At 42.1% G+C, this 16,664-nt stretch overlaps 2 protein-coding genes across 2 annotated transcripts in view; both read left to right on the forward strand.

The window, feature by feature from the left end:
- Positions 1-16,664, forward strand: part of LOC139337241 (uncharacterized oxidoreductase YjmC-like) — a 297,202-nt gene that overhangs the window by 257,710 nt on the left and 22,828 nt on the right. The window lies entirely within an intron of this gene.
- On the forward strand, positions 10,907-12,880 carry LOC139338026 (mannose-binding protein C-like). Its single transcript, XM_070972914.1, has 4 exons — positions 10,907-11,030; positions 11,547-11,639; positions 11,998-12,063; positions 12,498-12,880. The coding sequence occupies exons 1-4, from the start codon at positions 10,907-10,909 to the stop codon at positions 12,878-12,880; spliced, it is 666 nt and encodes a 221-aa protein (XP_070829015.1).

The following is a 16,664-nucleotide window of genomic DNA, read 5'->3' on the forward strand; positions in this document are numbered from 1 at the left end:
TGCACAAATCTAGGATAAGAGATTAAGCCGGGATATGTTGGTTATCCTGCGTGATCCGGTTGCACAAAAGCAGGATAGCAGAAAGTGGGATATGTAATGGGATAAGTTACCATGGAGATTCATTCTGTGGAGCTAGCCTAATCCAGACCAGGCTAAGTTCCAGGATCTATTTAATCTCATCCCTTATCTCAGTCAGCAGTCATCACAAATGGAAACCAATAGTTATTCCACTGACCACTACACATTGTTATCACATTCAACTAGATCCATCCATCCATTATTTAAACATTAACACAAAACATAAGCATCATTCATTTCAATTTTAATTAATAAACTCAACCTGATTAACTCAGCCTCAGCATGAGGATGTGGTTGGCTTAATAAAGTCTCACAGTTCTCTGTTTTCAGACGTGCCAAATCGGACACAAGTGCTGCAGCATGACATCGACGTGGGGGATTCCCCGCCAATGAAACAGCACGCGTACAGAGTTAACCCTGCAAAACATCTCCGTTTAAAGCAGCAGGTAAGCTATATGTTGGAGCACGGTATTGCAGAGCCTAGCTCTAGTTCATGGAGCTCACCGTGTCTCCTACTGTAGCTGACAAATCCGATGGCTCAGACAGATTCTGCACAGATTTCCGTAAGGTGAATGGGGTCACGAAACCCGACTTCTACCCTTTGCCCCGAGATGAGGATTGTGTCGATCGTGTCGACAGTGCCAACTATGTCACAAATTTGGACCTGTTAAAAGGGTATTGGCAGGTGCCGCTGACTCCTCGGGCGAGAGAGATCTCTCTGGCTTAGGTTCAGTTGGCTTCTTGGGCTGCATTAAGGCTGAATGATGCCACTTGCCTGCATCTGTTTTATGTGTTCAGCACACTCCTCCTGTAAATGGAGGGGAACACAACGCGGATGTAACTTAACAGGTTTGGCATCACCACTATCAATATTGTGCCTTGCAAGAGGTGTCCTTCACAGATCCGTATCACCTGTACTAAAAACAGGCAAATGTTTGTACAACAGGTCACGAATAGCTTGCTGCTTTGAAGTCTCCAACCCTTTCTGATCCAGACCTAACTGTTTAATGAGGGAATCTACTGACCAGGAGGACTGGGGCCCCACGCTACTAATGTCTCCTCTCCTGTCTGCCTCCTCTGAGACCCTCCCACCTCATTGTCTGTGTGCAAGGTCCCCACTTTCATGCCTTCCCTTAGCAGTAGCTCCTCATCTGTAACATTAATCACACGAACTGGGACAACACCTTGTTCTACCTGACAAACTACTCGGGTCACCAGAACATTGCAATGGTCAGACAATGATATTGAGGGCTCCAGCATACCTTCTACACAGCCATGGAGTAGGCTTGTGACTACACCAGGAAGTATAGCCTCGCTTCGGGTGGGACTGCAGTATCAGATTTTATGACTACAGTACGTGGTGTCGCAGGAACTTCTTGAAGCAAAAAGGGTAAGGTTTTTCCCATCAGCCGAACAACTCTCTCTTTATAATCGATCACTGCCCCGTATTTGGACAAGATGTCAAAGCCCAGCAAAATATCACTGGAGGGAATGTCAGCGACCAAAAACTCTGCTACTAATGCCAGAGAGTCAAACTGACAAACTGTCTGCCACACCCCTGATATACACATACCCCCCTCCCATTAGCAGCGGATACATTGCCCAAATACTGAGTCAGTTCACCCCCCCCCCCCCCCCCCCCCCCCCTTTTTAATAGTCATCCACAACTTCTTAGGGATCACAGATCTATCAGCTCCACTATCCACTAACACGAGGAGGTCAACCCCACCCACTTTAGCAGCTACATGGCTGCCCTTCCTCTTAGTAGAGGCCACTGTCTGAGACACAAGCGAGGGGGCGGGCAGTTGGCCCTCTATACCCACCCCCTTCAGTTTCCCTGCACATACGGGCAGTCACCACGCAGGTGTCTATCATACCCACACTCCCAACACACCCCAGCTCGGTTATGAGCTCTACGCCGAGGGATATCACCAGGACCAGTCTCAGGGTCAACATCAGGGTTCCTAGGAGAACCAGAGGAAGCAGGAAAAGGAGCTACTGACCTAGAGGACCCCTGCAGTACCTGCACCACTGACTGCATCGCCTTGACCTCCTGACGCAGCCCTTCCACTGCCCCTAGCAAAGCCTCAAAGTGTTGCTCAGTTTTATTAGTGCTTTCCATCACCTCCCGAACTCTTGCAATGGGGGCAGTATGGGTTTGCTCCAAATTTCTGGGGAGCTCCATTTCTGCGGCTACATGAATTGCAGATTCTAGTGTTTTGGGCTTTGCAGCGCAGAGACTAATGTGGAAGTCCCCAGCAGCGAAATGAGTAACGAACTGATCTTTAGCCAACATATCTCGAGTATGATCATCCACAGAAGGGTTGGCCTTAGCCACTAGCCTACGCAGGGCATTACCAAACTCCTGAGCAGTTTCGTTAGGCAATCTCCTCCTTTCTACAAAAGCAACCCTACTCCATTCATCGCTATGACAAGGCTCTAAACATCTGGTCATAGCACCTTCAACAAGGCATAGTTGCCTTTGGCTTCACCAGAAACTCCATTATACATCTCTCGTGCACGACTAGAAAGCAACAAGGACATGAATTTCAATTTGACAGAATCATCCCAGCCATTTACATGAGCAGCTAGCTCAAATTGTTCTACCCAGTCAGACCATTCCCGCCCCACCCCAGTAAAAATTCAGGCATGAACACTGGACGAGGAATGGAAATAATTTGGGGGGTGCTATTAGGGCAGCCATGCTACCTGAAGGATTATTCTCACTTGCACCTATTTCCTGTAACCCTGATTGGAGTGGAATGTTCTTTGCCTCAGACATTTTTATTTATTGCAAAAATCCCACCGCTGCCACCAGTGTGATATTTGCTGGTCGTCGAGATATAGGATAGCGTAAAGCTGCCACCACCTTTATGAACCCGGTCTGGTCCGGCGTCAGAGGCAAGAGAACATATACCCCAAAAGACAAGAATGTAGTGCACAAACAGCCTTTATTAGAAATACAAATTGATAAAAGGTGCGAGACAACCCCACACGGGAATCACCATAAGAGTCACCCACAAGATAACTTGGCAGCCCCCCCCAACCCTTAAACACACAACACTGCAAGATATGGCCTCTAAATGGGCCCCCCGCAGGGTGTCACATCTCTAAAATCCATTATTAACATAATAACAAAATATTCAAGAACAAACTCTAATACCACACAAAGTTAAAAATTGAAGATTAAACTTATCTTGCCGGCCTGGCGACGACACCACCCCGTGGGGTGTAAATATGGGTCCTCCCGTCGAGTCAGGAAGTGCCCATGGGAAGAAGCAGTTAATACAGCCCGGACGCCAAACAGTGACACGGCCGACTGGCTTGCGGCGGCTGAACGGCATGGAACGCTTGTTGAGGCAAGACTGCTACTCATCCACCCAACGCTGCACAGGCAACTTCTATCCCCCAGTCCCTTGCTACCTAAAGGAGGCTCCCAGCCTCCCCTCCTAATACAGGAACGGCTTACCTACCTGGCTGTCTTCGCTGCTGGCAACACTAAAAGTTGCGAACAGCACCCTCCCGCCCCGGTGCCTCAGCCACAAAAAGAGTTCGGTCTTTTCTTTCCGCGTCCCGCCTTGCTCTGCCCACCTTTGAGTCAACGTGCCCCTTCCCCCCCGTCCGAGCACAGGTGAGAATCATCGAGCATAGGTGAGAGTGTTGATGTGTGTGTGACAGACATGTGTATTGGACATTTATGAACATTTATGAAAATACGGACGCAACGTTTAATTGTCAATTAAAGGACGATTCCGTATTTTATGGGACGGGTGGCAACCCTAGTCTTAATCCTACTTTTGTGCAACGGGCTACAGGTGCCCTTCATGCCTGCAGGTCCCTGGGTTTCAGCGTGGGAAAGCCTGTGCATTATTCCCAGTGCTTGGCAGAGAGAATGCATTATGTTTTGACGAATGTCACTGACTAAAGCTAACTCTTCCCCAGTTAATATGATCCCTTTTCTCCTCCTCTCTATTCTGTATCCTGTCCCATAAGAACAAATTTTTCACATGCTTCTCATTTCCTCTGTACTGGCTCTCTCATATTTTTGACTTTGCTGCTTCCAAAACAAGAACAGCTTAGTTCAAAGAGGCAGCACGTCCAGCAGATAGCTCCTCGTTTAAAAGTGAGTTTCTTCCTGTTTTTAATAGTGTTTGGTGCTTGATTGCCATAATTGACTCTTTGCTTTCTGAATAACTTGATAATATAATTGCATAGAAAATTCCATTGGTGTTTTTGTTTTCAATGCTACAACAAGCTGGAAACTAGTGATGGTGTATCCTTTGTAATGATTGTGAAATGAACATCTTTGATTCAGTTTCCTACACCGGGACCTAATTACTGTTAGTCATGCTAAAGCCTTATTGCTGATGCAGCCTGTGAACAGGAAACTCAACTGTATTCCAACTAAATTTCAGTTCTACATTTGGATGATGAAAGTGTGTCTCCTGTTCTGCGTCCTCTGCCTAATGGCTCCTTTTGGCTACAGTCAGCTTCAAGGTCCTGCTGGTCCCAAAGGTGACAAAGGAGATCCTGGACCACCTGGGAGACCGGGTCTACGTGGAATACCAGGTGTTCCAGGTGGATGACATTGACCATCTTTCCACCAACACCCTTTCTGAAGACTCCTAGCATCAGCTTATCATTTGTCTGAATTGTGGCACCTGCCTTTTGGAGAGGGAGATGAGTTTTCACTAAGAGCCACTGTATCCTATCCCTTAAGAACAGATTTTTCACCTGCTTCTCATGCTTACAATGTGATGTGTGGATGGCCATGAAACTGAGGAATTCATTGATTCTAGTGCTGTCAGGCGATTAAAAAAATTTATCTAATTAATTACAGGATTTGTAATTAATTAATCTAATTAATCGCATTTTAATCTCATATCTGCTAAAGGTCCCCAAATAAAGAATTTGAATTTTAGGACATTACAAAATTGTAGTGCATGACTAATCAATTGAATACACCAAGAAGAGAAGATCTGATATCCACATTTTTATTGGTAAAGTGTGCTTCATAATCAGAGGAGCAATCAGCAGCAACCCACTTTGCGATTGAGTTTGTCAGTTTTTCTGTCGTGGCTTTACTCATTCGTTAAGTAAGAAATTTTCTCTTCGCTCACCGCCAGGTAGGGCGCAGAGGCGCTGAGCGGAGGCGGCGGAGCTCAGGGCTACGTCATCAACAAGTGCGAGCGATTCACCGTTGCTAGGCAACGCAAGTACTTCCTTTCACTCCGGAAAGCTAATCGTTGTTTGTAAATTATTACACACAATGTATCTGAGTTTGTCGCAAAATAAGGCCCTTGCAGTAGCGTAGTATTAGTAGTAGTAGTCGCTATTCCAGGCAGACGCAGTAGTCACTGTGTCTGCCTGGAATAGCGAACGTACACAAACAGCTAAGCTAACGTTAGCATTGTATTTAGCTTAACGGTAGTTCGTAAACGCTGCCTGGAGCTGTTATCTTATTGGTTGCACTTTGAAAGGTCAGCGGCAAACGAGGTCAAAGTTAAAGTAATTTGAACTCTGAGTGCAGCGGTAAGCGGCAGATCCGAGCGGTGCGCCACGCCGAGGGTAGCGGTGCCGTTTAGTCGGGCGCCAGCGCTCTCTCCATAGGAAAACAATGGGACAGCCGGCGCAAAGCGTTTTTACCGCTGATCATGTGTAGGAGCCTTAACTCAGCAAGTGTGAGTTGGCGGAGTGAGCTCACGGTAGCACTAGCGGCACTAGCAGCAACTACATGTTTAGCGTTTAAATGATAATTCAGGCTGGAGCTGCTACGGTGATAGGAAAATTCTTTTTTACACAAGGTACAAATCACTGCGTTCTTGTTAATAGTCCCGTCTTTGTTCTTTTTATAAATAAACTTGCCGTTCAAAGGTCCAAGTAGGCTTGCCTCGCCCTCCGGTGTCGCATCCATGCCTGTTGTCACCCTGCTTTTGACCAGTGGCGCAGGTAGGATGCGACCTTCAGCTGCAGCCTACGTGTCACTCAAAGGGCCAAATTTAAAATGCTTGCGCATTGACTTGCCACTCATGTTTAACTGCGTTAATTTTTATAGCGCGTTAATTTGCAGCGTAATTAATTAATCTAATTAACGCGTTAAACTGACAGCCCTAATTGATTCATAGATGACTGCTGTGATGTATTTCGGTCAACCTTACTTGTTAGGAAGACTAAAACCTATAACACCTTCTAATACCTATACTTTCATGGTGACTAGAACATAAACCCATAGACGTCTGGGGCCACCTCAAGTCAAACCTTTCTGTCTGACTATGGACTTGTTATTCATCCATTTAACATTTTCTTTTCCTCGTGCACAGTGAGTATTTCATCCTTCCTGGGCTGCTGATGAGGCTGTGGGCTGTTAGTCACATTTGATGTCTCTTTACCTGCTATATTCCAGGAATTCCTGGATCACCTGGATCACCTGGATTACCTGGAGTACATGGATCCTATCTGTGTCAAGGTTATTTGATTTTCAATGAGAGAGCATATATTTTCTTGATAGAGTTGCTTTCATCAGTTTAGTAGTTTCTGGCTGTCATTTACAATACAGCATTCAGCAGCAGGACGACTTCTGAAAATTTGTGTGCTTGTCTTTTCCTGCACAAGGAAACTTTTCCCTAATTTTTTACATTTGGTAACATGATCTGTTTGATCCAGATCTCTTTGGCACCATTAGTCAGGACGTTGAAGCCTTAAAGAGGAGCACGACTAGGTTAGAGCTGGGTAAGTAAACTATTCAAGGACTACAAGTGAGTGTTACGGGAAGTGAGTGCATGCAGATGGTGATTAATGACAACTCTTCAAAGTGCTTTAGTAGATTTATATTCTACTTTTTGTGTGTGCTCCCTTTTATCACTGTATTTTTGGTGTTTGTTATTCCGTGTTTGTTTGAGAAAAGAGCAATGATATTTTCGGTTAAGTGGACACAGACTTGCATTTCATCTGTGTGAGAATGTGCAAAAGTGTGATATTTTTACTGTCAGATGAAGAACAATACAATACAGAACATTAATCACCCTGATGGCAAGTGTGACAAAATAATCTGAACAGATGGTCCACTTATTGGCCTTTCTGCGTTCATGTCATTGTCTTCGTTCTTGAATGGAACTGGCTCAGACGTTATCATGTGACCTAAGTGTGTGAGCTATTTGTAGAAATACAATGAGTTCATATCACAATCCACCTTCATGGGTACCAGTAATCCTCTGGGGCAGCAGACACATGCAGCTACACAAGCTTCGTACAGAAAGCATTATGGAGCACCCCAAGGCAGCAATTTCATGGGAGAACTGGTACAATAGTAACAAAAGAGACCACATTGTGGCTATTAAAACATAAATACACAAATACAACTAATTTCTGTTTGCTGCATTCAGCTGTGAAAGTCAGATAAACTACTTTTTAACTTAGGGGCTGGTACAACCTACACTACTGCTGAACTCTGCCAAACTATGACACACACTTTTTAGTTCTTTCACCATGTGGAAATCTGATGTTTTCAGGCATTAGAACTTGAATATTACAGCTAAACAATGTAAGATGTTACTGGAGTTACAGTAAGTGTCGGGTTCAGTTGTGCTGGACTGTAGTGTAACTGGGTAGAGACCATGAATAATATATTTCTCATAATTCAAAAAGTGTTTCATAGAAACAGAAGTTAATCTCTGTTTATTGAGTCAGAGTGCTCTGCTGTGTTGTAACTAACGTACATCAGCATCTGTGGTGAATACTTTCTCTTCTGCAACCCTTCTACCAGGAAACCCACCACAACATCTTCTGACATGACACAGCCAACAGATGAATTGTTTTTAATGCCAGATCAGAATGAGTTCAGTAACCCTTTAAATCAGATTTGTTAATCAATATTACAAACATTATGTTTGTAGTATTCCTAAAAACTCGAACTCGGTCTTGCAGAACATGTGTAAGCACCTTATAAAATTGCATACTATAAAATCCAAGCATAACAACAATGTCAACCAACACATCAGCTTCACTGGGAAACACGAGTATGGTGAGCTAATTTTCCTAGACTACTGTAATCATGCAAAGGAAGATTGGAGCATGAAGACCACAGTCAACATGAAACCCACAAACACCGACCGATATCTCAGTTTTAAGTTCAACCACCACTTGCATGAAAAGAATATTGGTGGGGAGGACTCAAATACACAGAGCCAAACATCTTGTCAGTGAAAACGAGGATAGACGGGAAGGAAAACCACTGACCCCCTGGTTAAGTGGATGGCCAGAGAAGATGAAGATGGCTGTTCACATCCAATATCAAAAACCATCTCTGAACTCCCAAAATACAACCCCGCTATCATGTGACTAATGTGGAACGCTGTGAAAAACCTTGTGACTGGACCTCCGGTTAAGATTATTTTGTGGCACAATCTCAAATGTTGCACTTTGACCTTTGAGCAGACATTTAAAGTGCTCACTTTCTCCTTTATTCCTAACTTGCTGCATGTTATTTTACTTTTACAGCCATAAACTACGACTTCGTCCGAAATGTTGGTCAGAAATACTTTGTGTCCTACAAAGAGAGAGGCTCTTTCTCCAGGGCCGTGGAATCCTGCTCCCAGCGAGGCTTAGAGCTGGCTTTGCCCCAGAACGAGGAGGAGAACAGCGTACTGAGTCGGTTCTTTGATGAAGTTGACAAAACGGCCTGGATCAATGTCAGCAATAAAAAAGAGGAGGGGAAATTTGAGATTGATATGAATAACAGACCTCTGACCTTCACCAAATGGGGAGAAGGGCAGCCAGACATAACCATGGATACAGGCTGCACCATGCTGTCAGAAAATGGCATCTGGCGAGTGACACACGATTGTTCCCTGAATGTTTACATCATTTGTCAGATATAGAAAGGTTGTATATCCCTTGCAAACCTTATTGTAATTGGAAGGTTTTTCAGCTACTTTATCAAGAAAAAAATGGTTGTCTTGGGTCAGACATGGAATATGTAACAGTGCTGGCTGTATCTATCTGTGTAAGTGACAGGCTCTCTGTTAAGCAAACCCATAGGAAACACCTCTACAATCATTTGTATCTCTTGCCTTTTTCTGATATTCGATCTTATAATATGTTTGTCTTGAGTTTTGATCTAAACAAATATTGTATAACTGTGTTGACCCTAGTTGAGGCAGAGAAAACTAGAAAATTTAACTCTACACACCCTTTTTCATTGTGCAAATATTGAGCAAATTCAAAATACTTACATTAAATTTATACTCATTTTATCGTGGATTACAAGGAAACATCAAGGACCTAGACGAGAAACCATTGCTTTTAGAAATATTTGCTTTCAGATGTTATATATATATATCTATGTAAGACCCTATCGAAGACATATATAAGAGCATCATCAGCATGACATTATGACTGTTGCAGAGACATATCTCTATTTGAGATATGTTGGGATGTTATAGACAGGATGATGTTTTCTGAGAGTATATGCCACAATAAAGTTTACAGCATTGAAACGGTTTAATTTCATTCATTTCAGACTCCAGCTGAATTTGTTTACCTTTTAGCTGGTTTGACTGCTTCTTTATCTGTTGAATAGAAAGCTTACAGGGTTGCTAAAATGATTCCTAAAAAAATGTGACACTGCAGAATACAAAATGCATCACTGGTAATAAAAGACCTCTGGTCCCGAGAAGTACTCCTACTGAAGTCGTCAACAACATTTTACCAGATTTGCCTCTTGAACATGATACAACCATCACCAAGTATTTAGTTTAAACTGCAACATGCAATTTTTGGTATTCACTGTTCCTTTCTGACCCTTTCTGCTGTTTTCCATTCAGGCACGGATGGCACTGCATTTGACTATGAAATCTTACAGGGAGAGCAAAACATCCTGAAACTGAACTGTGAAAACTTGAACATTAGCCCCCAGTGGCCTGAAATCATGCATCCTCTCCAGCCAGGACTTGTGATTCATAAGTTCATCTTGGAGATGGAAATTTGAATGATGTAAAATGTATTTTGTCCCAGTGAGCGAGGCACTAAAACCCTCTTCTCTCCAGTTAACATGCTCAGTGATAGTCAGTGGACTGTGAAACTGTATGATTTTCAAGTGGTGACATGCCATTCTCCACAGACTTTGGCTTTGACTGAGAAAGGTTTAAACCAAAACTGGATACTGTTTGGCTTGATGTTCCCAATCTATGGACACATGAGGTATGGCTTCATTAAAACAGACTCCATGTCATGCAAATTAAAACTGGCATAGATCAGGAAAAAAGAAATAAAATTAATCTATAAACATTTCATCTGTTTGAAAGGAAAATTATTTTAAAAGAAATCTGTTGTCATGAAGCTCTGCATCCTCAGCCCAGAGGGAGGCTCTGCTTTTCCTCTCTGTGTCATATCCCGTAAGAACATCACCTGCTTTTCATTTCCTCTGGACTGGATCTCCCACATATCTGAACTATTTTCTCCACCGCTTTTGTTTGGAGGCTGCACATCTAGATCACTGCTTGTTTGTACTGTGAGTTTTTATCTACTTGTCACTCACCGGTACTAGATTAATGTCAATGACAAGTTCTGAATAGCTTTAATATATACTTGGATAGAAAACTCCAGTTTTTTGTTACGCGTTTTATGACTGTTTGTGGAAACTGAAGATTTAATTTGCAATAAGTGACAACTCTTATTACAGTCTAAGCTGTGAAATTAACAACTTTGATTTTGTGTCTTGCATTTTGTCTAAATTGGCTGTAAATCTTGCTGAAAAATATTTTAGGTTGAGCTTGTAAATGGGAAAATGATTAACTGTATTTCATATAGGTTTCAGTTCTGCATTCAGAAGATGAGGTTGTGTCTCCTATTCTGCTTCCTTTGTCTGATGGCTCCTATTGGCTACAGTCAGCTTCAAGGTCTTCCTGGCCCCAAAGGTGACAAAGGAGATCCTGGGCCAGCTGGGAGTCCGGGTCTACATGGTTTACCAGGTTGGTGTCATTGACTTAACAACCGTTCCCCCAGAAACACTTGCAGAGGCGAGTCATGAATTACATAGAGTCATGTCGAATTACATAACATTTCACTTTTAGCAGCCCTTTTTGTCCAAAGCAAGTCATGCTAAGTACTTCTGAACTCAAAATGACCAAATGCTGGTTGTCATTAAATTTGGAAGCACAACCCTCTCAAATAAACATGCTACAGAGCTACATTACAAATGTTATTTTTCTGTTAGGAATGAGGTGGAAATAAGTTGTAGCACAGGATCTCAAGGTGTAGTCTTAAAAGGTGGTTTTCAGCCTGTGGGGACAGACGGATAGTCGACTGCTCTCCTAACTTCAGTGGGGTAGTTCTTTCCACCAATGGTGGGTCTTCAGAGTAGTGGATGGTCAAGCAGGAGTGTAGGCTTTCTCCCATGTCACCCTGGTTGCACAAACACCTCCTTATAACATCTGAGTGTCAACTTTGTTTCTTGTTTCTTTTAAACTTCACTTTGGGGAAAATAGGACCACCTGGACCAAGAGGATTTCCTGGTCCACGTGGATATCCTGGACAACCCGGACCAGTAGTAATGTGTGGACGAGGTGATTATCTTTTTAAATGTAAATACTGTATATATGTAGTAGAGAATTGTTTTCATCATTTCAGTAATTGTTATGTCACTTATTACAAGTTACAATCTTTTTATTGTACGAGGAAATCTGACATTTGTTGTTTGAGATGCGGCTGACGTACACAAAGTACTGGGTGAACAGAAAAGCTGAACACCTTCATTGCATTCATCTCTGTAACATACTGTAATGCTACATCTGTTTTTAATGTTTGTCAAGCCACAGGTGTTGGTCCAACTCTAATATTTTAAGCCTTGTGATTTTTATAAAACAGCATGATTTAACCCCTTAAGACTTCCAATTTGAACTGAACTCACTCTGCTCATTCCAGATCCCTTTGGTCCTATTGGCCGGGACATTGAAACCTTACAGAGGAGCATTGCTAAGTTGGACCTGGGTAAGTATCTTATTTAAGGACTACAAGGGTGTTTAAAGGAAGTGAGTGCAAGCATGTGGATGGTTATTCTTTACAAGTCTTCAAGATACGATTCTTTCTTAGAGTTGAACGCAACTTATTGTGCATATTGACTTTGTGCTACTGAAATCTCCATCACATATTCTTCTGTGCACATAGGATACTCTGTGAAACTACGAGTCAGCAAATATTTCAAACAGGTGTTCTTGAAAATCATATTTGGAACTTAAAAACTGAGTAAAATGTAGTTATAGTATGGTTAAATGGACACGGGCCTGTATTTCACCTTGGTGAGGAGGTAAGAGTGTGTGATATAACATGTCAATGCCAGGATAATACAGTTTACAGTTTGTGGGTACAAGCTGTTTTTGTGCTGATTTGTCCCTTATTTGCTACATGTTCTTTTATTTCTTCAGCTGTAAATTACGACTTTGTACGAAGAGTTGGTCAGAAATACTTTGTGTCCTCCAAGGAGAGAGGCTCTTTCTCCAGGGCTGTGGAATCCTGCTCCCAGCGAGGCTTAGAGCTGGCTTTGCCCCAGAACGAGGAGGAGAACAGCGTACTGACTCAGGTGTTCGGAGAAGTGTACAAAACGGCCTGGATCAATGTCAACAATAAAAAAGCTGAGGGGAATTTTGAGACCGATATGAATAACCGACCTCTCACCTTCACCAAATGGGGAGAAGGGCAACCTGACAAATCCATTGAGGATGCAGGCTGCACCATGCTGTCAGAAAACCGTGTCTGGCAAGTGACACACGAATGCTTCCTGAATGCTTACATCGTTTGTCAGCTATAGAAAGGTTTTGAATCCCAGGTTAGAACAATTTCTCTGAGAAATATTGCCATTCAGATGTTAAAATGAGTATTGCTTTAAGAGAACATTTGGATGTACTCATACACATGACTCACATCATAATTACTTTTGACTAAGTGAAAAGCAACTTTCTTAATCAGAACATCATCTGTATTTTGATATCATCATATCACATCATTTTAAACGTCACTTTAACTGATCTCACAGCACAGCTGATGTCTGTAACCTGTATTTTTGTTCAATTTGTCCCTTAACCCTTTCACAAAAACAGTTTGCTGTTTTCTATCTTAATCTTAATCTGTTACAAAAAGCAGAATTGTATCAGCACCGCAGAATGGCATTATAACTGTTGCACAGACATAATGAAAATAACTGGATAAAAATAATTCTACAAACATGGAGTATTCTGAGAGTATGTACCATAATAAAGTGATACAGCAGTGAAGAGGGCTCATTTCATTCATTCTATTATTTAAGGTCAAATAAACTCATCTATATTTTAGCAGGTTTAGCTTGGTAAACTGATTTTCCACATGTGAACAGATTGAAAAGAGGCAGAAAATTGAAAATGATATGAGTAACATCTTAACTAATAATATGCTGATATGTGGATTAGAAGCTGGAATTTTGGACATTGCTGAACAAAAAGAAAAAAGAAAAAGATTCAAACCATTGATTAACTGTTAATGGAGATTCACCAATCACTTCACTGTTAACAACTATTAGATGTCAGAAGTACATCTAAATGTATGTCAACATGTCTTATTTTACACCAGTTGTCTGTTTCCATTAACAAAATCGCACTCCTGAACGAAGAAGCAAAACTCTTAAAACCAATCAGATCAAAAACAGGGATATTTGTGTCTCTTATGTCTATAATAATGGTGTAAATGGAAAACAATGCCAAAATTACCTCACGGTAAACTATCTTTTTTTTACAGATTATGTTTTCCTTTCCTTTTCTTGCCCTACAAAATAACAATCACAAAATACTCAAAAGCAAATGAATGACTATTTCAAATACAGTTTCAAATACAGCACAAATACTGCCAACTTCTAACGTGAACTTTGTGTGGGCTCAGGGGGGCACGCTAGTGAAATATTTCTGAAAGTTGGAAAAAACAAAAATAGTGCACAGAAAAATGAATACTGAATGATTTTGCTTGGGGTGAGACTCTATATGTCACAGGGTTCTCCTTTAAAACAGGCGTAGTCAAAAATATACTGTTGGTGTTATTTATTTGCCAGCCTCCCAAGGTGCAAACATATTTAAAAAAGTGAAAAACAGACAAAAAGAAAATAGAACAAAGTTCAAATAATATTCTAAAAAAAAAAAAAGAGTCCTTCAATAACTCACAATAGTATTTTTTCCTCCAAAGAAACAACTCACACAGTCTGGAGATCAAGCAATGTTACCTCCTCTGTAACCAAGCCAAGACTCCCCATCCAGGGCCGAGCAGCCTCCTTTTAAACCAGTTGCCCCTCCCACTAGGCTCGGTATACACATAAAAAAAACATATTCAAACCCAAGATCCTCTCAACTAAACCAGTTTTCCTCGAATATCTTCGTACATGTTTATTAATATCTTCTGATCTTTGTAACAGATTCCCTAGTGTGAATCCTACTTTCTCTTTCTCCAGGCCTGCTTTTAACACTCTCCTCTCTCTTTCATACTCTTTGCATTCCATTAACAGGTGTTGCACTGTCTCCTGCACATCACAGCTTCTACAGTTACCTGTAGGGTGTTTACCAACTATTCTTAATGTGCTGTTCAGCCCTGTATGTCCCAGCCTAAGGCGGGTGAGGGCCACCTCCTCCTTCCTGCTCCTGCCCAACACCCGTCCTCCCCCCACTTGCTTCTGTATACTGTAAAAATGTCTCTCTGTATCATTTCTGTCCCAGTATTCCTGCCACACCTTCTGCATATGTGTTTTAATGATTGATTTCCCTTCAGTTCTGCCCAGCAGAATGTTGTTGTTTATTGTTTGTGCTTTGACTGCTTGTTTTGCCAGTATGTCCACCTCTTCATTGCCCTCAACCCCTGCATGAGCTGGGACCCACACAAAGTTGTGATGTAGCAGTTGATGTAGCAGTTGATGTATCTCCATAACTAGGTCTTGTCTACATGACTTCATTGTTTTAATACTTTTTAGGGCTGCATAGCTGTCTGATGCTATTAATGCATGTACATTACTGCCTTCCTTCAACCACTTTAAGGCAAGCGTAATAGCTAAGAGCTCAACCGCATAAACTGAGGCATGATCTGTAGCTCTCTCTTTAATTGCCAGTCTCTGTTCTGCAATGTAGACTGCTGCCCCTGTGTGCCCAGTCTCTGGATCCTTTGACCCATCCGTAAATATCAATAGCTTGTTTGCTATTCAGCATTTTCCTTAACCCTATCCATATATATAGTCTCCCAACTTCCACTATAAATAGAGCAAAAATAGTATTTATTTTCACAAATGTTCCCCTTTAACCATCCTTAGTTATTCATCACAAAATTAACTTTACAAACAAAAACAAATAATAATGTAGGTCACATGATCATAAAAATGCGCGAGGACAGACCATTTAATGTAGCAATCAGTTACGCCCCTGTTTGGCCAACCAAACTACAACAGCGGGAGAGAGCAGGATGGACACGCAGCACACCTCCACATGGTAGGTGATAAAATGGTGGTATGAATACATGTGGAAATATATGTATGAACAGAGGTAGAACTACCAAGTTTGCACCCTTGGTCGTGCTACAGAAACGGAGGAGAAAAGGGAAATGGCTGTGGGATATTTTTAATTACTTCTTGAAAAGACGGGCAAAGTGAGCAGGGACGTGTGAATGAAAGCGTTTGCGTGCCTATGTGCGTGCGTATGTGTGTGTGTGAGTGCGCTGCCCAACGTCAGTGACGGAGCCGCTCCGTCACATGGGTCTTTACTGAATATGTAACAATAATCTTTTCAAGTTTCTAGAGGGTCAAGTTGCCCTTCATTTACTAGCAAGTTTTAAATCACTTAACACTCAGGGCTGCAGCACATTTCACATGCTTGTATTCATTACCATTAGATACTTCTGTCATTTGCACCTATTAGTGTCTATGCATCCCACGTTTTTATGTCAGTGGTTCTCACCTGGTCTGGCTTCAGGACCCACAATCACCCCTTAATGACAAGCCCTGACAGGAATAGACGGCACTCTGCTGCACAAAAACTCCCCTTCAAAATAAAAGCACATTTTTTTGTTTTTTGTTTTTCTTAACATTTGGCCCACGACCCACTTTTGCATTGCGACACACCAGTTGAGAATCACTGGTTTATGTTAAGGCAGAGAAAAAAAAAAATCAGCTATTAAGATCACTGTGAATTATTGATGCTGAAGATAGGCATATTTTTAGACTTTTGTAAGCGGCCAGCAGAGAGCATTGTTGTTCCACATATCTAAATTTGAACACCTCCAAATGTACCCTGCCAATGCTCATCTCAAAATTTCTGTCTCAAAATTTCTCACTGACATGTTAATGAGGGGGCTGCATGGTGGCGCAGCAAGTAGTGCACGTGCCTCACAGCAAGAAGGTTGTTGGTTCGATCCCTGGGCGGGGCCTTTTCTGTGTGAAGTTTGCATGTTCTTCCTGTGCATGCGTGGATTCTCTCCGGGTACTCCGGCTTCCTCCCACAGACCAAAAACATGCTCATTAGGTTAATTGGTGACTCTAAAATTGCCCCTAGGTGTGAGTGTGAGCGTGAATGGTTGTCTGTGTATATGTTGCCCTG

The sequence above is a fragment of the Chaetodon trifascialis genome, chromosome 10 (assembly GCF_039877785.1).
Source record: "Chaetodon trifascialis isolate fChaTrf1 chromosome 10, fChaTrf1.hap1, whole genome shotgun sequence".
Classification (NCBI taxonomy): domain Eukaryota; kingdom Metazoa; phylum Chordata; class Actinopteri; order Chaetodontiformes; family Chaetodontidae; genus Chaetodon; species Chaetodon trifascialis.

Bases quoted from the DNA above. Each gene is read 5' to 3' on its own strand.
- LOC139338026 (XM_070972914.1), top strand. From the start codon at position 10,907: ATGAGGTTGTGTCTCCTATTCTGCTTCCTTTGTCTGATGGCTCCTATT. The intron at 11,031-11,546 runs TACATGGTTTAC...TTTTAAACTTCA, and splicing joins GCCAGCTGGGAGTCCGGGTC to CTTTGGGGAAAATAGGACCA. The intron at 12,064-12,497 runs GTAAGTATCTTA...TTATTTCTTCAG, and splicing joins CATTGCTAAGTTGGACCTGG to CTGTAAATTACGACTTTGTA.